Here is a 22,994-nt window from a genome sequence, read left to right as displayed (position 1 = left end):
CCCCCCCAGCTCTGGGGGGGGGACTACTCACCTCATCAAGACACCTGCTTCTTAAGGAGACCCAGCTCCAGCATTCTTCGCCAGTTCGTTAACCCCGATGGTGCCTAGTCTCTCTGAGCTCCACGTCTGGCTCCCCTTGTCTCGTGCCTATCTAACCCTGTCTTGTCTTCTGTGCCTCAGGTTTATCTCATGCCACAAGAGTCACCTGAGTCTTATACCACCTCGAGCAGCAGCTTCATTCCACTCACACTGACGCCTTCCAGCTTCAAGAACCTCAGCTCCTGTGCTCCACAAGATCTCCAGCCACGCTCCTCGTCAAGAGCGCCAGCCACCCGCTTACTTACCCACAGCCTTGCCTGGATCCGTTAAAGTAAATCTACTTACCAACCACTTGCCTGTTTCCTCCTTCCGGGTTCCAGCATCTGGGTCCATCTCGTGTTCTGATCATGACAATATTATTGTACTGCTTTCTGTATTTGTCTTTTTTTATTTTTGGATAAATAAATTCAACAAATGAAAAAGAAATTCCTTTAAAATGTGAAATAGTTATTTGATTTTAACCGAGGTTTCTTTCAAAATAAAAGAGACTGCACCACACATGGGATCATCTGAATGCAGCAAAAGTAATAGAAGTGTAATATCTCAGCAAAAATAGAACACTTTACATCCAGGTATACTTGAGTACAAGAATATAGACTATACCATACTTAATGAATACTTCTTCAGACTAAATTGGAACATTTTAAGTTTACAAAAGTAAACTTCAAGTATACTTCCTATACTTAGTGATAAAAAAAACTATACAGTTTGTATTCTTGTTGTTGGTTCATCACAGCCAGAAATGAGTAAATCTAACAAAGTAAAGTGAAAACAGCCCCTCACCTTGTTATTGTGACCACAGTCTTAAAACACTTGGATTATTTCTGCAATCCAATTCTTGTATTGGGATATGATTTTGGGTTACTTTTTAAAGCAATGCTAATTTTTTGGGTTATAGTGGTTTCATTTTAACTCAATTCATGTATTTCTTTCAGGATTTTTTTTTTTCATGGGTTAAAAGAACCCAGAAAAAAGTCCCTTTTTAACGTTGGGTCAAAATCAACACGGGTTATTTTTAACTATAGATGCAGCGCGCCTTCAGTAGGAATTCTGGTTATGCTTCCTGACCTCACATTGAGCTCAAACATCTGTCAAAATGTTGCATTTTGGTAAAGTACAAGGCCGCACTGCTTGATGGCTTGCTGGAGCCTGATGGGTATTGTAGTCAGGAAGCGGGGCTGTGTCATGTGTGTCAACTGTTTGTGAAAAAGTTCAATAAAGTTTGGCTCACCGGTTTTGTTTTATTCTGAAAAAGATGTTGCTTTTGGAAAATTATTAACCAGAGAGACACAAAGGAGGGGTGAAAGGCCTGCGAGTGACTCCGGGGCCTCGGGTTGCAGACCCCTGGTCTTAAAACATCCGGCCTGAACAGCCAAAGTTTGGTTATTTCTGCTTAAATGTTCTAAGAATTTTGTGGCGTGAAGGATGACGTTGGTTTGTTTACACGAACATCATTTCTTCTTAAAGTTCTCTTTACATGCTCACATTTTGCTTTATTGTGACCTTATTTGACACTTTTTTTTGACTCTTTGGTTCCTAAACCGTCAGCAGGTTTGTAACCGTCCTTTACAATCCTACACATCCTGCACCAAAGGGTTCAAAAGGTCATGATGGCAACAAACAATGAAGCTAGGATCGTGCTGGAAAAGCTGAAAGCACTTTTCCCCTCATCGTTGGATTTCATTTGTGAGTTTGGAATCATTTTTTCCATCACATCTGTGAAATGTTTTTACTCCTTTAATCTTCATCTGAAACAGCTTCAGGAATGAGCAGCCTCACAGGATTTCTGCACCAGCAAGTCTGAATGTGTCGGTGCTCGTTCCTGACATCAGGCTCGAATCTTCACACAGTCGCATTCCAGGATGGGAAGACGGCGAATACGGGACCCATGACCCGGAGAGGACAAGAGGGGGGAGAAAGAGAGACACAAAGACGGGAGACCTGACATCAGACAGGACCATGGTGGTTCCACGCTGTTGTGTGATGCTGCTGCTTCTCCACGCTCAGGCATGGACGGCGGGTAAGGAAGCAGCATAGCTGTTGTTATGGGGGCGCTGGCTCCCCCTGAATGAGGGAGTTGTTTGCAGAAGCCGTGAGCTGCGGTCACTTGAGCCGCTTTGCCTTTGACATTTCAGTTTGGAAATCTGTTTTTCTTTTTTGACTGGGCCTCAACCTGTCCTCTCAGGAATGCAGCAAAAGAAGCCCACGTGAACAACCTGCAACAATGCACTGAATGTGTTCTCCACACTAAGTTGTGACTCAATTCCCCACTTGTGTCGAGATTAGTTAAGTAAGGTTCTTTCAGGAGAGGTTCCACCAGAACCGGGTTATTTTGACTCGCTCCCAGAAAAGGTTTTGGGGCGGGTGAACTTTGGTTTGGAGGGTGGAAAAGCAACATCTCTTGCCATTTCTGGCATGTGAGTCTTTAATGGAGCAAAAAGGAAAAGGTTTCCAGTTTCAAAAGGCATTTTTCTGTTTGAGTGGATTAAGTTATTATGTCCAAATGTCAGACAGGACTTAAAGGAAATAGTTCCTTTCAGTGAGGACTCCAGTTTGGGTATTTGTGATATTTCTGTGGCTCTTGATCTGTTTTCTGAGTGTCAGTCACATCCGGTTCAGGCTGTCAATCATCCGTTGCTGCATGTCTTGATTTGTGCTAATGATCTTCAGTGTGTTTAAGTTTCTCAATATCAGGTCATCTGCTTTGTTGTAGGTTTCTGCATTCAAACATGGTCTCCTGCTTGTTGGGACTTTTCTGACACGTTCGTCTTTGCATCTGGCAGCAGCTGATAGCCTCCAAGTCTTTTATTTTGAAATCTTAAAACAGATGAACGTTTAAAATGGCATTCATCATCAGTTTGAACAGGCCTGTATATTCCGCTTTCAGTTTTGCATTTTATTAAAAATGTACCAAAATGTTTTATTATTACTTTTATTCTGAAATGGACATCTGGTGATAATTTCTTAACTTGTTTTAATCTGAATAAATTTTCCCCAAATTTACTGTGTAACTATTAGATACACTTTTAAGATAAAAAGAAGTTTTATCGGAATCTTTGTCCTTTTTTATCCCCCCCAAAGAAGCAACATCCTTTTATACATTTTGATAACTAATCTAATCTAATCCAACCTCTAATCTGACCTAACCTTTACTGCTCTTAGGCCTGTACTCTGTCAGACAATCATGCAATACATTTAACTACATATTATCCTGTGTATATGCATGTATTTGACAAATTAAAAGGAAAATTTGAATTTCTTATTTTTTATTTCTGAAAAAGTACCATCTGGTTTCCTGCAAATGAAATATACCCATAAACTTTACTTTGATGTAATCAGATTAATGTCACAGTCTTTGGTATTGAAAACCAAAAATGTTGGGATGTTCTATCAATGATCAAATTCCAGTTTCTTCTTGCTTGAAAACCTACTTAAACATCAATTTGATCTCATCTGCTACACTGCAAAAGTTGGATCTTAAGTAAGAAGAGCGTTCTGTTTAAGGAACAACTGTCGTAATATTTTTAAGAAAGTTTTTCAATAACAAAATAAGTTTGGTGAGACATTTTTTTTCTTACCCCACTGGCAGATTTCTTTTTGCTTTTTTAAAGAAAATCTTTCAAATTTGACGAATTTCTAGACGTACTGAATCCAAGCACCCGTACCGTCCTGTAAGCAGGAGTTGAGACTGAAAGACGTGAAGAGCGTTGCTTCTGTCTTCACCAGGTGCTGTCAGCTTCATCAGTCCGTACATTAAACATTACGAGGTGTTGTCCTACGACACGGAGGATCTTCACAGGAAGCATCTGAGAGCTCGGAGAGCGACGCAGCCCGAGGACGGCACCCTGCACCTGAACTTCACCGCTTTTCAGCGGTAACACCTTTGCATTTGTGTTACATGAATTCCAAATATTCAAGGATCGGCCTCACAGGTCGAAGAAATAACCATTTTATCGCTGAGTATCTATGGAAGCATTTCTGTAGCATAATTTTAAAAAAAATTCAATATTAGAAATACTTTTTCATGTTCAAAACGAAGCTGCGTTCCTTGACTCAAAAATAAAATGTTCGTTTTTGTCTTTAACTCCGCTCATGCTGTCACTGAATTGAAGTGATAAAAAATGGTATTTGACATGTGATTTTCAAAAAGTTCTCTAGCCTGTTTAGCAACATTTAATCAGAAATATTTAATTTGACAATTAAAATGGATTAACAAAAATGATTCTTCATTTCACAATGAAGCTGCATCAATTGACTTTATTTTTAATTATGCCACAGAAATGCTTCCATAAGTAACCTCCTCTGACTCTAAAGCAGAAACCCGCGAAAAACAAGGAGTATTGTCATCAGTCCAGATTTGTTAGCTTGCGATTAAACTGTAAACTTTCCCGGGAAGAAAACATCTGCCAACAGTTTCCGTTTGTTTCTGTCAGGACGTTTCATCTGATTCTGAAGCGAGATGCTTCCGTGTTTTCGGAGGATTTTTCTGTGGAAAGTGGAAACGGCTCTGCATCCGTCGACCTCTCACACTTATATTCAGGATCATTAAAGGGTGAGCATCTTTACTCCAGGTATTCCATTGAAAAAGAAGATTTTATCTACTGTGTTGAATGAGTTTCGTCATGGGATTTGATAATGAAGCTCCTCACATTTCCAAGAAAGTCATTAGGATGAAAAAATGATAAGCATCCTGAAGAACGTCAATATTTTTTTAAAAAGTTTTTACATTTGTCATGCTTTTATTTAATTTTTAAAATCTCTTTCTTGAGGTTTCTCAGTGTGAATTCTGTTCGTTTATTATTTGTTTATTATTTTCTCCTAACTCCACTTTGGTTCTCTGAAGATCTGTGTACATTTTCAAATATAATATAAAAAGGAAATGGAAAATCTTATTTTGAAAATAAGAAAATATCTTGAAGTTAAACAAAATTATTGAAAAAAAAAATTCTTAGATCAAATTAATCCAACTTTAGCTTCTGTTAAAACAAACAAAGGGGTTTCCTTCTTATAGGCTTACCTGAGATAACTGCAATCTCAACAGGTATTATGTGGAATAATCACACCTGATGATGATTTTAAAGATCCTCTATTACAGCGATGCCCCACCCTGTCCTTAAAATCCTCCATCCTGCCTGTGCCACAGTTCTCTCTGCTTTCTGCTGACTCAGGTGTCTCCGTATTTTGAATGACTCGACACACCTGATCCAGGTAATCAGCAGGAAGACGTGCAGGGAAAGCTGGAAAACAGGCAGGATGGCAGCGTTTGGCAGCTCTGCTTTATCTGACCTGTAGTTTGTTTGAGCGTTTTCCTTCTCTGGCGGTTCATAAATGTATATTTTGCAGACTGAACATTTCTTGTTTATGTTTTTTTTAATAAATAAACCAGCGGAATGGAAATGTTTTTGCAGTTCAGTCCTTTAACAAACCACATATGGACAGCTTTCTTTGCACAGAGAAGAACAAATACGCTAAAATGCATCTGATTTACTCCGCCTTGCACATGGATTCTGGTTCATCTATCAGATTGATCCCAGGTGTGATGGGTCGTGTAACAACACAATAATCATGAGCACAGCAGGAAATACACAACAGAATGGCAGAGAAAGAAAACAATCTGCAAAGGTGCTGTTAGTCCTCAACCTGACTGTAAACCCGTGGGTGGAAATCTAGCAAAGCATTGCAGAAATATTGTGAATCTCAATGATTCATGTGTCATAAAGAGCATTGTTGCTCCACATGAGTGATGTGTAGGTGAATCTGAAGCAGAAACTGATGAGTTTATTGATGTTTTTGTTGAGATTGCACTTTTTAACTGAGTAATTTTTTCGTTTGATCACTTGTGTCCCATGTCCCGGTGTTGCAGGTGAGCGTGGCTCGGCCTGCTACGGCTCAGTGTTGCAGGGACAGTTTGAGGGAACCATCCAGACAGGAAACAGAACCTACCACATAGAGTCGGTCCACAGATCCACCGGCAGCCCGACAGATCGCCTGTCCATAATCTACCGCAAGGACGACATGGGTAAGATGTGCTGAGCTTCCTCTGCGGAAGCTGAGAAAACAAAGACATGACTGATACAGGAGAGTCGAGATGACACCCCGCAGCCACAGCTGGCTTCTCCAGATGATGGGACAGAGCAGAAAGAGAAATTCCTCCATCAGTGTGATGATCTACCACCGTCTTGGCCGAACCAAAGGCGATCCAGATCTGTTGTGCTGAACAGCTTCAGCACAAGTTCAGACCTCGTCAGGGGTCAACAACCTTTTGGGGAGACACGAACGAGTTAGAGGATGAAGAGGTTGATGATGAGGCTTTCCCGCCATCGGCTGGGGGGGTGAGGGGGGGTAAGGGGGATGGCGTGACTATTGAAAGAGGAGGAGTGAGTGAAATGTGAAATACGAGGGTGAATCAGAAGATAGAGGCGAAAGGGCTGCAGTGTAGCAAGAGAAGGAAACGATAAGGAGGAGGAAAGACAGGAGGAGCAGCATTAAGGGATTGAGCGCGCTCGGAAGGAAACTCAGAAAAGGAGGAAATGTTGGCGTTTTTATAGATTCTCCCAGATGGAAATCATCAGAAAATTTCCAAATGTGGATGTGCACTTTTATTTTCTGGCTGCTTGTAATTCCCCGTCTGCCTGCGCATGTTTGCATTTGTATTACATAAATTCCAAGAAGGCATTTTACTCAGAATATAGTGCAGACCGTGCCAGAACACCCACACCTCTCCCAACACTCCAGATCTTTGTCTGTAACCGTCTGCCTTCTCCTGTAGCTTCTCTAGCATTTTTGCAGGAAGCTGGTAAAGCGTGTGCTGTTACAGCAAACAGCGAAAAAACACTCCTGCAAAAAGCGGTCCATTAAGGCGGTGACGTGTGGTGTGTGCGTTTCACTTCCTCTGCTTGCCGTGTGGAGGCCACAGCTTTTGGGCGTGGTGCTCCAGCTCCCATGAGGTAACGGACGGGAGGTCCCCTCAGTTCTGGGACAAAGGGCACACTCAAGGTGGTCACCGGGACATTCAGGCCGGATTGTTGTGTAATTACAGTGTCAACACGACAAATCGAGTAAAAGCCAGACAGCATAGAGCCCAGAGTCTGCAGCCACCGAAGAGCTGCTTCAGTTTGAACTTCTGACCATCGGCGCTAAAGTCAGATCTTTCTGCTCAGTGAGAAAATCTACAGGGACTATGGATGCAAATTAGCATCATCGCTATAATCCAGCATGTTTACGCCTATCATTGTTTGATAGATGTTCATTAATGTGCACTGTCCCTGTTAGAAAAAGCTTAAAAAAAACATGTTTTCATGATTTACCTTGACGTATTTCTTCATTTTAGCCAACAGGCCAATATAAGGGCTTTGGGGTCAACTTGCGTTTCTCTTCAGACTCCTTTGAAATGATCTGAAGACAAGACCAAGACCCAGCTGATCCAACAGGCTGAAAAAGATAGTAGGGTGTCGAGGATGAGGTGTTGATACGTTTGGCAGATGAGGATCCTTCATGAGAGTAATTGGTAATGTTTTACTTTTTTTGGGTTAAGTTTTAAAATCCATCTTGAGGACCATCTGCAGAGGTTGTTAAAGTCATGTGATGAGGGGATGGTCCGGTGAAGCTTAACATCATCCGCATACAGGACTCAACTTTACTTCTACAGTACTTTTCATTCAGTTTGAAGCTCAAAGTGCTCTCCAGAAGATCCAACCAGGACCTGTTTTCAAAGCGTTTCCAAAAACCTGTGTCGTTTTCTAGGACATCGTTTCTGCAGAGCAGCAGGAGTTTATCAGAAATTCACCACTGAGTTGTGGGCGTGGAGTAAGCCCACCCCCCATTGCCGTCACCCGTTGTTTACACGCTTGCCTGCTACCTTACAGCCCCTCAAATCCCAACCAAACATTACTGCTACAATAAAAATGGCGAGCAATGTCCCATCTATCCAGCCGTACAGTTCTGATCCAGATTCCAGCTCCGACGGGGAAAACAAAGACGATCACGGGTCTTTTTTGTCTGCAAAGGGGATCCATCAGAATGGAGCGGAGCAGGGAGCTTGTAGCCCACCCTGCGTATTCTCTATGTCACAAATAAAATATTTTTCAAACGGTATTTTCTCAAGAGATGTGAAGCTAAATTACAAAACTTAAATCAATTTGTGCTGCAAACGTAATTGTTTTCTGAGAAATCTCTTTGTGAAAAGGTGTTCAAAATGTCTCTGACAAAGACTAAGCTGCTGGAGCTCCAGCAGCATGAAATGTTACCAAGTTTCTGATCCTTCTCTGAATTCTGAATCCATCATATAAAGACATATGAAGCCCTGGGAGAAACTCTTTCACAATAAGCGTCACATCAACAGTGTTTTCTTGCAGCTGCTGGACATTTTTGGCTGAAATGTTGAAAAGAAGAAGAAACATCTTTTCTTTTTGCTCTGGATGAGCAGCTGTCGTGATGCTGACAGATGCACTGCAGCCTGGCAGCCAAGCAGATCCCATGACAAACGCAGAGTCAAAGTATGTGCATGAAGAGAAGTCTGTAAATAACTCTGCAGTGGGTGACGCCAAGTATTCAGGTCCATATGTCCACTTAACTCCCGCTCCGACTAGACGTTTGTGATTGAAGGACTTTGTGATTCCATCATAGGTTTGCTGCTATGGTGCTGGCTTAACATCATCCGTGCATTCACCTTACATACCTACTCTGATGGAAAATGGTGTCTTTGGTGTTTTTAATATCTTATTGCAGTGTCTTTTCTGATGACGGAAAACATAAATATATAAATAAGCTAAAACTGTCGGATAATTTCTTATTTAAATCATGAATCAGGAGCAGATGAAGTTTGAAAAATATCGTATCTGTGCACATTTTGAAAAAACAAACTTGACGATTAAAAGCAGTTTTAAAAAAACGTGAAAAATTTGCTTGATATCTGCCCTTCAAATTATGTTTCAGTATGTAGATTCTTGTTGTTTTAAGTGGTTTAACTTTAAATATTTAATTTTAGATTTGATAGATTCTATACGAAGACTCACCGTGGACCTAGTGAACCTTTAAATATCTTTCAACTTCTCTACCTTTTTTATTTTTTTTAAGTGATTTTCTTTTTCTTTTAGAGAAACTTCATTTCCAAATCAGATTCAAAAATGAGGAAACCGTCTCTAAGGTATTGCAAACTGCAGAAACTTGTTGTTTTAGTGAAATCCAACCAGCAGTTTTTGCAGCATTCTTGCTGGCGGATCTGCTGCGACTGAGATTTCCAAACGTGGACATTTATGAAATGGACTTAGCTTCCTCACATATAACATACATCCATCAGCTTCTCCGATAGCTAATATTTTATCAAGCAGAAGCTTTTTTTAAATGTCTTTTTAAACAAAGGGTTTTCATGAACCCTTGTGCTATCTTGGATGACCCCCCCCTTCCATTGACGTGTTCTCCCTACCATGACAAAGGTGGATAAAGGTGGAAAGATTTCATGTAATCCATGGACACCAGTGAAGATCACAAATCATTGAAGAAAAAAGGTTCAGAGCACTGTCTAGTGGGTCTAGATGACCCAACTCCCAATGGTAAAGAGCCTTGCTTTTTTTATTTGTTCCAAGTTTGGATAATTTTTCCTCCAAAAAACTTTATTATAAAAATAAAAATAATAAAGACTAAATCAACACAAAGTTAAATGTGCATGTCAATAAAATTGCACATCATGTAAAAACTGTTTTAAAAAAACGTGAAGAATTTGGATGTTCACGTCTGCGTGATATGAATTGAATTCTGTTTTTCTTTCTGGTTTGTAGATTATTTGTCTTTTTTGTCATTTAGAGTGGTTTAACTCTAAATATTTAGTTGTAGTTTTGTCTACTTGTAAATTAAGGTTCACCATAGACCTAATGAACTTTGGTGAAATATCTTCTCCTTTTTCTATTATTAAAAACCTGGACTAAAAAACCATGAACCAAAACTTTTACCAAATAAACATGGCATCCCTTTTGTTTTTTAAAATGTGTTTAATATTGAAATAATTCTTTTTCCAAATTGAAAAGCTGGTTTTAAGCTGATCCTGATTTCACTTTTTGTTGTTGTCGTTTTTGACTTGAGTGACCTGAAATTTTCACGTTTGAACCCAAACATGTGTTTGCTTTGCAGTCCTTCCACAAAGGATGCCTCCCTCTGACGGATTCTGTGCGGCGCAGCATCTCAACATCCTCGGCCTCAGGCCCGTTGAGGTACGCAGGCGTGAGCACGCCACGCTGAATGTTCTCCTTTGTGACTGAAATGGAAGGCGAAGAACTCCTCAATCCTAAAGAGGAAATGCACTGGGGTTTGCCACAATGGCCCCAGTTTGACATCATTCCTTCATTTGTTTGAAGAGGCTGCATTTCTTAAGGACAAACGGCAGATTATTGGTGTGGAGGGACGTTGTGTAACGGACAGAGCGGTGTGTGAGTGTGTCTCCCTCCAGTCAATCTTGAGTGTGTTGTTTTATGTTAAAAACAGCTTTTCTCAACATCCGCCGCATGTATCAGGTTGATCTCCCCCTTGAGTATCCTCATTATTGTCAACCTTTGACCGAGTGGGTTGTGGTCCCGACGCCCATTGTGATCTGTGGATGTGGGGACGTCGCTGCAGCTCCATTTTTAACAACATGCCTGCCAGTGGAGATCATTTCCAGCCTCTGAAATGACCTGAGCAGATGTTTTTTTTTTTTCTCGTAGCTGCATTTCTGTGGAGGCATACCCCCACTCCCAGGGGGACACCCAAGCAAAACACGCTCACCTCCGTGAAGGCCAGGGTTCTCACACTGCTTTACATTTTTTAAAACTTGTTCTTTAAATGGCAAAAATCATGTGAGCATCTTTTTTTTTTTTACAGTCTCTTATTTCCTGAATTTTGTCTGACAGGAAGCAACGTTGAGCCGTCCTAGTGTCTGACAGTCATAACCACATCGGCCCATTAAACTATTGAATCTGGCTCGCAAAACTGGAATAAATTACATTGACGATCCTTAAATCTTTCAGTGTAAACTATATCCAAATATGTGATAATTTTACATTTGACACACTAGTGAACAAATCACTGTTTATGAAATATGAGTTGTTTTTGCAGACTCGATCTCTGAGGCCCCGCCTTTCTTTTAAGCGGCATGTCTGCGTTTCGCGCACGAAAACAAACAACATCTGAACTTTTGCAAAGATGAATGTGCACAGCAGAAATCACGTGAGCATCATTTTCTTTTTCATATTTAGAACTGTCACCTGTCTTTTTTCCCCTGAATTTTGTCTGACAGGAGGCAACGGTGAGCCGTCCTAGAAGAACAATCGATGAGTCGAAGACCAGCTGCCTGCTCCACCTCCATGTCGATCATCTCTACTACAACAAGTTCAAATCTGTTGAAGCTGTTGTGGCTCAGGTGAATTATTCCAAAGAAAAAAAGGGATGATTAACTATCTGATCAAATCAGAACATTTGTTCCCGTAAATAAACCTCATTAGACACAGATTGTGTTTTTTAGAGCACATCTTGTTCAGTCAGAGTTCGCTGTGCTCCAAACAAGACCTTTTTATCCTTCAAACCGCGCTAAAAGTGAGGGTTTGTGTATGCGTTTCACTATGACCCCCTGAACGGCAGAGCAATGACTTTGGTGTTTTTTTTAATGCTGTTCTCATCCTGAATGTAAGAACCCTTCACGTTGCAGGTTCCTACCCAGCGTCCCTCTGTTCTTGACGTCTGTGTTTGTGCTGTGGGTCAGCGGTAAAAACCTGCAGAGGAGTTGTTACTCCACATCATGAATGTGGACCGCTGCATGTCCTGAACGGGGCAACAGCTGCGGATGCCAAGAACACGATGGAGCTTAGACGTTAGATCAATAGATGATTCATCAAAACAAAATCTAGGCGCCCGTGTGGAACAGTTTGTGTCCTCTGTGTCTTTGAACTCCAAGGAAGCTGAAAATGTTCAGTAAACATCCGTTTTTTATGATTTTGTGAAACATTTGCAGCAAAATCCCTAACATTACAAGTTGAATGTTTGTTTTTATCGTTTGGGAGGGAAACCAGGATCAATCCCATGAAAGAGTTTGACCCTGACTTGAGGTTTTTGCTCATACTTCCAGTGTCTGACATAATCTGAGCCAGGGGTGGGAAAACCGCAAATACCATTCAATCTAGCTCGCAAAACTGGAATAAACTATACGAATACGCCCTTAAACCTTTCAGAGTGAACCATATCCATCTATGTGATAATACATTACCTTCGGCACACGAAAGAATGATTTTTTAAAATGAAATATTAGTTATTTTCACAGCTTGCTTTCCTATCCAGAAGTCAGACGACTCGATCTCTGAGGCTCCGCCTTTCGCTCCGTGTGCGTGCCGCCCATTTAGCAGCACGTCTGCGTTTCGCCCACAAAAACAAACAACATCTGAACTTTTGCAAAGATGAACGTGCATGTTGTGCAGAGAAAAGGAAAGCGTTTCTTTTGCATTCTTGTGGTGTAGGAAAATTTGTTTTTTTGTCAAATTTTCTAATTGAATTTTGATAAACATTTACTAGAGAATAAAAAAAAATGTAAAATGCCGTTGTCTTTATCATTTTAATTAAGTGACAGAATGAGCGAAAAAGAAAAAGCCGTTTGGCGGATTGCTTTTTCAATGAATGCAGCTTTCTTTTGAAAATGAAAAAGCATTCCTGTTATTGACTTTTATTTTTAATGACGCAACAGAAATGCTTCCATACACGTGAGTTTTCCGAGTCAGACAAGCATTTTCCGATCATTCCAACACCACCCGAAGGCAGCATTTCTTTAAAGTTTTTGTTTTTCTCTGAGGGACATTAACCCATAGGTGCAATTGTCATTAAAATGAGAACAAAAGCCACAGATTTGAAACAAAAACTCCAAACTGTTCTGATTTAAAATATGTTTATATTGATTTTCAATCAAAATAAAATCATGTTTTCGTCCAGATGTTATTTCTTTGTCTAACGAGGTGAACTACCAAAAAATTCCAGCATCTGCACCCGGTCCAGCCTTTTTGTCAAATTTTAGAACCCTTTCTGGCCCAGGAATCACAAAGTTCGGCCACCACTAAACTAAACTAAATCTTTTTGAGGACTAAATCAGAATCATGCAGCCGTTCATGTCTTCTTGCGTTGCTTCATGAGGCCACACCACGCCTCCATCCTTTCGTCGCCTCCTCAGATTCTTTCCACTTGAAAAACAAAACGTTGTTATCGCTGGACCCAAGCCAGACTTCTGTTGTGCCGGGTAAAAAGGGATCATGTAAGTCACGCTGAGATGAGATCTATAAGTTTAAATAACCAAATGTTGGCCTAGTTCTCAGCGTCCCCTTTGTCTGAAGTATCAATATTTATGTTCTCAGACTTTTCTCCGGGAACTCCTCTGTTCTTTTTTATTTATCTTATTAAACACATTCAGACTCGCACAGGGGAGTGGCTTGCACTAGAAAGACTGACAATCTGTCTGGCCACCAACAGAAGATGCTTTTACTCTTGTTTTTTAAGCCTTCTGACAGGTTTCTCAATGACTGTTTTCTTCAAATGAAATGTGTCCTTTTACACAAATGTCTTTTTGAATTTAACTGAAAGAATTCTGTTGTTGTTGCCTTCGTCTGTTGACCAAAGGGTGTAAGAAAAGCAAATTTAAACATGTTACAGGGCACATTGCTTAAAACTTTTATTATTTTTTATTGTAAAGAATCTTGAATTTTCTTGAAAAACTACCTTTTTGTCATCAATGTTCCATATGACCAGCAAACTGGTGTAAGAGGATGCAATTTTGTGTGACATTTGTTGATGTTTCTCTGTATTCTTATAGGTTGCCTTCTATATACGAGCCGTTAACGACATCTTCGACAAAGCCGACTTTGAAGGGATCAACTTGATCAACTTCAGAGTTAAATCTCTTCATGTAAGTAGAATCCTTAAAGTCACAGATTGACTTTCATTTCCTGAAGTATGATCAGATCATCTTGTCATTTAGCCAACAAAGCTTTTGACTGAGATTTTTAAAGGTCTTAGTCACACGTGACCGTACAGAGGGGGGGGGCGTATGGGTGCCGCAGGTTTTTGGGTTGTCCGAACCCGTAGAGGGTCACAGAGAGGGGCAGCCGAACTGTTAGGCAGCCGTGTCTTACAGTTACCCATTAACCTTAAGAGATAAAACTAAAAACACCATGTTCTTGTGCGTGCAGTAAGTGTATCTTGAAGTATACGTAAGGCCAATGGAACACTTATGAGGTAGAGGCAGTGCGATACGCTGTCCTTACAACGTACTCAAGTCACTTGTGACCTTGTGACCACACAAGTGCTGCACACAAAGGTGCACATGATACTTAAGTGCCAGTAGGATGTCCACACAACCTGCACTTTGTAAAATTTCCTCATTTCTCACAGTCAGACTGCACACAAAGAGTGTCTCCCTTCAATCCCCTTGCGTGTTGCATAAGGGGCCGCTGTGGCCTGTGGCCTGCAAGCACACCTGTAGAAAGAAATGTGCACCAACATTTTGGCTCTACAGGTTCGCCGAACGGTCTACGACCTTGAAACCTAGTTGGGCTACCAGTGTGCCCCGTAAAAGTTTGATCATTTTACACCTGCAGACAGTCCATTATACACCTGTTAGGGCAGTTGGGACTAATGCTACGTTTAACATATGGTGCTACTCAAAACTAGCGCATGTAGCTGCAGTGGTAAGATACCCAACCAGCAAGGCCAAGTGGGCCCAATATGGTTTAAAAGTGGGGCCTGAACGGGTTTGTCCGCAGTTTCCGTGGTGGCCTTGCTGGCTGGGTATCTTACCACCACATGCGCTAGCATCAAGTAGCACCATATGCTAAACACGTCACATGCCTGGCCGAAACAGTTCCAATCTCGTGGATTTGGCTCCAGGCTTTTTCATTCACAGCTCCAGTGGAGTTTATAAGAGACTTGATGTCACATAATTCCTTCCAGGCTCAGACGTGAATTATTAATTTCTTCTCCATGATATTTTTCAGATGGGTGGCACTTTCGTGAATCAAAGGGGCACCATACATATGTCACTACCAAATCTGAGTCCCTGATTGGTCAAAGTTCAACTGGTTGGGTTTTTCTTGTTGTTCTTCTTGTGCAATAAAATGTTTTGTCTCCATCCAGGTGATGACCGAGGAGGATGAAAGCGATCCTCTGAACCCATTGTACATCGGGCCTGAGAAGTTGTTGAGTCTGTTCTCCGAGAACAACTGGGGCAACTTCTGTCTGTCGTACCTGCTGACTAACCGGGACTATAGCGGAGTCTTGGGGCTTGCCTGGGAAGGCAAAGCTGGTGAGCCACACAAGAAACATACAGCAGTCGGTAGTTTGACATTTCATCATCTCACTCCCAGTGGGAAGTATTTTTTTCTCAGGGTGTTTTTCTTGCTGGTAGATTACTTTTAACAAATTTATTACAGCCTGGACATGTGAAAGCACAATGTAGAAATCTGGAAGAAACTAATTAGCCAAGAAAAACCATTTCTGAGGAGCGCTCTGTTTATTTTAAAGCTGCCACTCCAGAGGCTCCTTCACGAGGCATTCCTGTGTCGAAAATGAACGCTAGCAGACGCGCGCAGACAAGAAAGTCACAACTCTGACCGGGTGATTGACAGGGGAACATGGGGCTTCAACACCTGATGCAGTACCACAGCCTTTGGTGGGAAGACAGAGAGAGCTGCAACGGCTCACAGAGAAAAAAAACTTAAATCTGGGCCACAACAGAAACTGGTGCTGTTAAAACATTTCAAAGGTTTATAATTAATCTCTCTGTTGCTAAAAATGCTTTTTATTATATCTATCTATCTATATATGTAGATAGATGTTAGAAGCTCGCATGCCAAAAAAGTGTGGGCACCCCTGGTCTGGATTGAGTGTAGCTCACATCTCATGTTGCTTATCAATCAATCAGCAATCAGAAAATCAATTAATTCATCAAATCAGTTTTTATTCAATTATAGAATAATGCAACACAGAAAATCCAAATTATACTTATGACTTTTTTCTCTCTTCAGCAAAGCACCAACATAATTATAAACTGTTTAGAAAGTTTATAAATAACGTTTTAAATACTTTTTTCTCTGATACTTGATGCATCACTTTGGAGCGGAGCAGGGAGCTTGTGGACTGCCGCTTGAAATTTTGCTTAACTGCATGCTTTTTTGCCTTTTTTTAATCAAATTGAATAAAAAAACATACTCAGAAGTGTAGTTTTAATCTGAATTTTCTTTCTATATATCCTCCATCAAAAAAAAAATATGCTAACGCCATTTTTATCGGAGCGGGTTAGATCCAGATCCAGATTAAAGATAAAACATTAAAGTTAAATGATAAAAAACGTAATTTCCTTAACATCTGCACAACACAGATTGAATATATCCCAGGAGTTTGGAATATTTTTGTATACATAACCTTATCAGATCCACAGAGCTGTGTGATCCCGTCTCTTCATGTGTGGGACTCTTTGTGGTTTGTTTTGGTCAGAAGCTTCTACCTGCTGCTTTCATTGACACTTTGCCTCCCAGAGCGCTGATTGGCTGAAGTGGAGGGGTGTGAGAGCAGACCACCACACCGACACGTGACCGGGGTGAACATTTTGGAACAAGAACACACCAAGGACACACAAACGGCTACGTCTTGCGAGGGATTGAAGTCTGCATTCCACAGCACGGTTGCCATGGTGACATGTCACATGAGGGACGTGCCCTGCAGATTCACAGAGTTGGAGGGGTGCGAGCTTTCAGTCTCGTGTGATGGATAATGTTTTACCCCCATGCAAACAGATACACTCGGCCCCCGTGTGTTTATGCACTGCAGCTTAGTAGTAGTCTTGGGCAATGAAAGGGGTCTAATTGCAGGACATAAACCCAAAGACCTTCATTCAGAAAGCACACAAACAGACACTCACCACCCCCATCCACTACTCTGAACTCCTCCTCTACTCCGTCAAAGTTGTGTGTTAACACATGAGTCCAAGGTGGGGGGTTGGGGCCCAAAGCTTTTTTTCTCAACACAAACCAGTAAAATTTCATCCACCTCGGAGAGTCCTCCACCACGGTAATTTTCCGCACTACATTTCACGTGCCAAGGGATCCCTTATTGTTATGGTCACAAAGGTCTGCAGTAAAGTAAAGGCAGCAACAGAAAAAACCAAGACAATCAATCATCAATGAAACCACCAAAAAAAAACAAGACTTTGTCACAAATGTCACAAATTAAACTGACATCTGAATGATGAGACAAGACTCCAAAACAGACACATCTTATTAGAAACGAGGGAAAATGTTGATATTGGTGAGCAAAACCATCAAAAACACGATATCAACCCAAAACCATCAGTTGTCTTGATGGATGAGTGTCCCACACAGCGGATTTGACACACATTTATCCTAATTAGTCATAGAATTAACAAACCGCAATGATTGATTTCTCCTCCATGATCAATTTTCAAACAGTTGACACTTCTATGAAATTAAATGGAAGGCATCCATACGTCACGACCAAATCCGAGTCCCTGATTGGACAATATTCAACCTGGTTTGACTGGGTAAATGGCGTACATGGCGTATACTTATAAAGCGCTTTTCTACCTACAAGGCCCAAAGCGCTTCACAGTCACACACACATATTCACACACTGATGGCGGCTCCGCTGCCGAACACAGGCGCCAACCTCCCACCAGAGGCAAGGTGGGGTTCAGTGTCTTGCCCAAGGACACTTTGACACACGGGTCTGCAAGGCGTGAATCGAACCTGCAATCTTACGATCATGGGTGGACCGCCCTACCGCTGCACCACAGTCGCCCAAACTGGCGACGCGCCTTCAATGGCGACGCGTACGTTTTTTACGTCGAGCCCAAAAGCAGTCATCGAAACGTTCATAGTTACGCATGAGCCTAAGACGTTTGAATGCAGAAGCCAGAGACATGCTTTCACGCACATTTATATTGACGTTTCATTGGAAGTGGCCGTTTGAACACACATTAATGAGGGCGTTGTATCTAAAGATTCCTCCTCACCTGGAGTCTTCTCCCCTCCATTTCTTCTCTTCCATACCTCTTTTTCATCATTTATCCACTGCTTTCCCATGCCCAAAAAGCACACCACAACCATTCTTCTTGTTTTCCTCCATCCAAACTTCACCATAATCCCCTAACCGTAATCTCTGCATCCATCCATTCATTTCTGGTACCCCGAAGTCGTCATTTATTCATTCCTCACTCCTTAACCCCTCATTCATTCGTTTTTATCTTGCTTGTCCTCTTTTCTAACCCTTTTATTCCTTTTTTTCTTACATAAATTCTCATCCCTTCTTAGCACTTGTGCTCTCTCTTCATTATTCCTCTTCTTCTCCAACCATCCATTCATCTCTTACCCTTCTCATCTCCTCATCAATTCCTTTCATCCATCGTCTGTATCCAGCCATTCCTTCTTCCCTTTCTTTGTCTTTGCAATTATTAGACTTTCCAGAGGCTCCAGTCAATGCAAGGAGCCTCAGTGTTGGTCTCCAATATTTCTACTCACTCAAAGAAACTTCGACCATGTGGTTAATTTCATAAATCTCCTTCAAAAAACAAAATGGATTACATTAAACGTAAACTTTTCTGTTCTTGCTGCAACATTTTAAAATTTCTGTCCAAGTTCAAATTCAAATTAATTTTATTTATAAAGCACCTTTCATGTCAAACAGACAGCTCAAGGTGCTTTCCATTAAAAACAAACAATAATACAATAAAACCAATCCCTACACATGTAATGAAATAATTAAATAATCCCCTCATAATAACATACACAAAAAACAAGCACAAATAAAAGAGAAATGACAGAGCTAAAGAAAAGACAACCCAGAAGGCGCCGTCCGCCCTGTCCTCCTGTTGGCCGGGGTGTCACCATCTAAGCAGCACAAGCACAACTCATCCCCAGCACCCCCCGCCCCAGAGACCCCCAACCCCCAGGTCCAGTGCGCCCAACATGGGCGCACCAGGCCCGGCAGCCCGGAGGAGCCGGAACAAGAGATGCCAGAGGAAAAGCATGGCCAGATCTCTGGGAGTCCGAACACTAACCCCTCAGCCAAGGGTGAGAAAACACTCATAAACAGTCTAAAATGTAAAAGTAATAAAATAAGAAAGTTAAAATATAAAAACAGGTAAAATATGAAAATATTAATTAAAATAAGATAAGATGAGTTAGTGCATAAAAAAGTCTGGAATATAAATTGGAATAAGTTAAGACATAAAATGACTAAAAGGCATTAAACAAATAAAAATGTGATAAAATAGCATTTAAAATATGAGAGTAAAAATCCCCCATATGAGATCTAATTAAAAGCTGAGTTAAATAGATGAGTCTTTAGTTTCTTTTTAAAAACCTCAACAGAGGATGAGACCCTCACATCCTCAGGCAGGCTGTTCCACAGACGAGGTCCGTAGTGTCTGAACGAGGCCTCGCCATGGATTTTTGTCCTGACCCTCAGCAGGCCCGTGCCTGAGGATCTAAGGGCTCTTGGAGGTTCATAAGCTAAAAGAAAGTCTGATTTGAAAGAAGGACCAAGGCCATGGACACTCTTAAAAACTATTAAAAAAATCTTAAAATCAATCCTGAAGCTGACAGGGAGCCAGTGCAGAGATTTTAAGATTGGTGTAATGTGCTTTCTTTTTTTCTTTTTCCTGATTCATGTTAAAAGAGTTCTGGTCTAGCTGCACACGATTAAGAGTGGTTTTCTTTACACCAGAAAGGAGGGCATTACAATAATCTAATCTTGATGTAATAAAAGCATGAATTAAGATTTCAGCACCGAGAAAGGGTCTCACTCGGGCGATATTTCTCAGATGGTAAAATGAAGTCTTAGTTACTAATTCACGTGTTGGTCAAAGCTAAGATCTGCATCTAGATTAACACAGAGGTTCCTTACTGTATCACATATGTTCATAAATTGGGTTGACAGATAAAATTGGAACTTATTTCTCTCAGCTTCAGAACCAATAACCAAGACTTCAGTTTTGTCCTGATTGAGCTGCAAAAAGTTCTCTCCCATCCACATTTTAATATCTAAAATACAGTTTAAAAGGCTATTCTGGGGTCCAGTGTCATCAGGAGACACAGCTACATATAGTTGAGTGTCATCAGCATAGCTATGAAAGTTAATGCCGTGTCTCCTGATGACATCACCAAGTCGAAGCATGTAAAGATTAAAAAGTGTGGGACCCAGGATGGAGCCTTGAGGCTCTCCATAAGTCAGTTTGTGCCTTCCAGATGAGAAATAGTTTAAATTAACAATGAAATCTCTGTTTGTGAGCTAGGATTAAAAGCAATTAGCAATTTAAAAGCTGTCCCGGTAATTCCAACCATGTGGTGAAGTCTGTTTAAAAGGATAGAGTGGTCAACTGTGTCAAAGGCTGCACACAGGTCCAGTAAGACTAAAACAGATACTTTCTTCATGTCAGCATTGGACCTGAGATCATTTAAGACCCTGACAAGTGCCATCTCTGTTGAGTGATGAGATCTAAAACCAGAGTGAAACTTTTCTAAAATGTTATTTTCATTTATAAAATCATTCAGTTGAGTAAAAACAAGCTTTTCTAAAATTTTACTTAAAAATGACAGGTTGGATACCGACCGGTGGTGGTTTAGATCGGATACATCTAAACCACTCTTCTTCAGAATGGGTCTCACTATAGCTGTCTTTAGGGTTGCAGGGAAGACTCCAGTCTGAAGAGAGCAGTTCAAGATGTTTAGTAATTCCTCCTCACACGATGTGAAAACTGACTTAAAAAGTGAGGTGGGGATGGGATCAAGAGAACAAGATTTGGGTTTCATTTGGGACATCACTTGTCGTAGCGCTGCAGCATCAATCAAGACAAAACTGTCGAGTGTTCTTTAACTGATAGGAGAACATGCAATAGAAAGGTCAACACGGGGTCGTTGATTCCTCCCTGTAGGATAGATGATCTAATGTCATCTATTTTGGCGGTAAAGTGGACTGCAGACTCCTCACAGGTTTTACTGTCAAATGCGGACGGTGGGCCAGAGGTTGGGATGATTATTTTATCAATTGTGGCAAAGAGGATTTTTGGCTTTGACCGATTTTCTGCTCTGAACTTCGAAAACTAGTCTTGCCTTGCCTTTTTAATAGAGTTATTGTAATGTATTAGAGTATTTTTGAAAATTTGGTAATGTATTGTGAGTTTTGTTTTTCGCCAATGCCGTTCTGCCCTTCTTTTCATTCTTTTAAGTTTCTTAAAATCTTCCGTTCTCCAATGAGGTGGAGCTTTCTCTTTAACAGTTTGTAGTTTAAATGGGGCGACTTGGCATGTTGGTTGCATCGTTGGGTCGTAGAAAGTCTAGAAAAACTGCAGTTTACAGTTTTTCTAGATTGTTAAGATACTTTTCTTTAAAGCTGCTCCCCTTTTCTCTAAACTGTGAACACAAAACCCAATTTTCAAGCTACAGTCACAAAATATCAGACTCTTCTTGCAAAACCAAACTTTCACCCTCAAAACAGTTCAATCTGTGCTCAAAACTGAACTTTGTTGTGAAATCGTGCCCCGAGCCAGTTAAAACTAAAAGCCATTGAACAGTCACTAAACACCAAGTAGAGAAATAGAAAACACGATGCTCAGGACATGAAGCTGGAGACATACAAGTTCATTGTTGACTGTAAGCTAAATGCATGTTGCAGAAATACTGTGCATTTAGGACTTGTACAAAAATAAATAAACAGGAATCTTGTGTATTTACACATAGCACTTGTCAGTTGTGTACAAGTACAAATAAAATACAAAAATATACAAATAAGTGCATTACTCAGCCACAACATCATCTCTCCAAACTGGGTCAGGCCACAGGACTTCATCCACATCACAGGCCACATTTTGTCTGGCCAGGCAACGGGGGGGGGTGTGGAAGGCAAAGATTAATAAAACATTGGTTCATATTGAACCACTCTCTCACCTGGAGGGATCTGTAAAAACACAGATTGTCCAAAACAACAACTTAGATGGGATGCTCATTCCGCTGCCCTAACAGAGCATCTCACATGTGATTAAGGAAATTGAGGAGCTGGTGAGTGTTGTAGGGCCCCAGGTTGGCATGATGGTGGACAGTCCCATAATTCCTGATGGCAGCATTTAATGTGACATTGGCACCACGCTGCCCAGGAACACTAACAATGGCCCGATGGCCAATCACATTACGGCCTGTCCTTTTTCCTTTTGGTGAGATTAAACCCACCTTCTTCCATGTAGATGCAATTATGGGGTCTTTCCATTGCATCCAGTTGAAAAACCCTCTCTAGAAATAAATATCGTTTTGTGAGTGATACAGAAAAAGTGATCTTGGCCACTACAGTTAATCACTTCTGGAATCTTTGCCCTTTGACTGTCTGAGTTGCGATCACAGGGCACGCTGTATGCTATTTCATGTGTAGTCTGTGGCGCATGAGGACACGATCAACAGTAGAGAGGCTGACACTGTTGACACCCTCAAAGTTTAGATGGTCCTCAGGATTGTTTGATTCAATCAGTGGGTTCAGGCAACTGAGCATTTGGTTCAGACAATAGGGTTAGGTGTTTTAGCAATTGAGAAAAACAGTGATTGCGCGGCATGTTCACACAATACTTAAGTGTCTAGAGGATGCTTACACAAACTACGCTGTAATTGTCTAATTTCCTCAACAGTCAGGCTGTAAGCAAGGAGTGCGTACTTATCACATAAATGGTGATAACAAGCTCCTTGTGCAGTCCGCAGGATTTGAGGGGTTTGAAAAAAGGAAATATCCTTACGACAAGCCTGCGTCTTACCTGCTACACTCTTACTTACCCTTGTCTGTTGTGAGAGTGTTCGCTACAACCTGTCGCTTGCAGTAGGCATGTAGAAAAAAATCTGGATGAA

The 22,994-nt window shown here is 41.0% G+C and overlaps 1 protein-coding gene across 2 annotated transcripts in view; it reads left to right on the top strand.

The window, feature by feature from the left end:
- The first annotated feature begins 1,717 nt into the window (after window positions 1–1,717).
- si:ch1073-396h14.1 (disintegrin and metalloproteinase domain-containing protein 10) overlaps window positions 1,718–22,994 on the top strand; it is a 36,215-nt gene continuing 14,938 nt past the window's right edge. Inside the window, exons 1-8 of one of the 2 annotated variants that reach the window (XM_004068433.5) lie at window positions 1,718–2,119; window positions 3,826–3,973; window positions 4,533–4,651; window positions 5,963–6,118; window positions 10,225–10,304; window positions 11,366–11,488; window positions 13,913–14,005; window positions 15,232–15,400. In XM_004068433.5, coding sequence (XP_004068481.1) covers window positions 2,059–2,119; window positions 3,826–3,973; window positions 4,533–4,651; window positions 5,963–6,118; window positions 10,225–10,304; window positions 11,366–11,488; window positions 13,913–14,005; window positions 15,232–15,400 — 949 coding nt within the window. In that variant the 5' untranslated portion in view covers window positions 1,718–2,058. The remainder of the gene's footprint in view (window positions 2,120–3,825; window positions 3,974–4,532; window positions 4,652–5,962; window positions 6,119–10,224; window positions 10,305–11,365; window positions 11,489–13,912; window positions 14,006–15,231; window positions 15,401–22,994) is intronic. The other variant, XM_011474534.4, reaches the window with a different exon arrangement.

The sequence above is a fragment of the Oryzias latipes genome, chromosome 4 (assembly GCF_053564925.1).
Source record: "Oryzias latipes strain Hd-rR chromosome 4, Olatipes_Hd-rR_3.1".
NCBI lineage: Eukaryota > Metazoa > Chordata > Actinopteri > Beloniformes > Adrianichthyidae > Oryzias > Oryzias latipes.
This window is presented reverse-complemented; position numbering and strand designations above follow the sequence as displayed.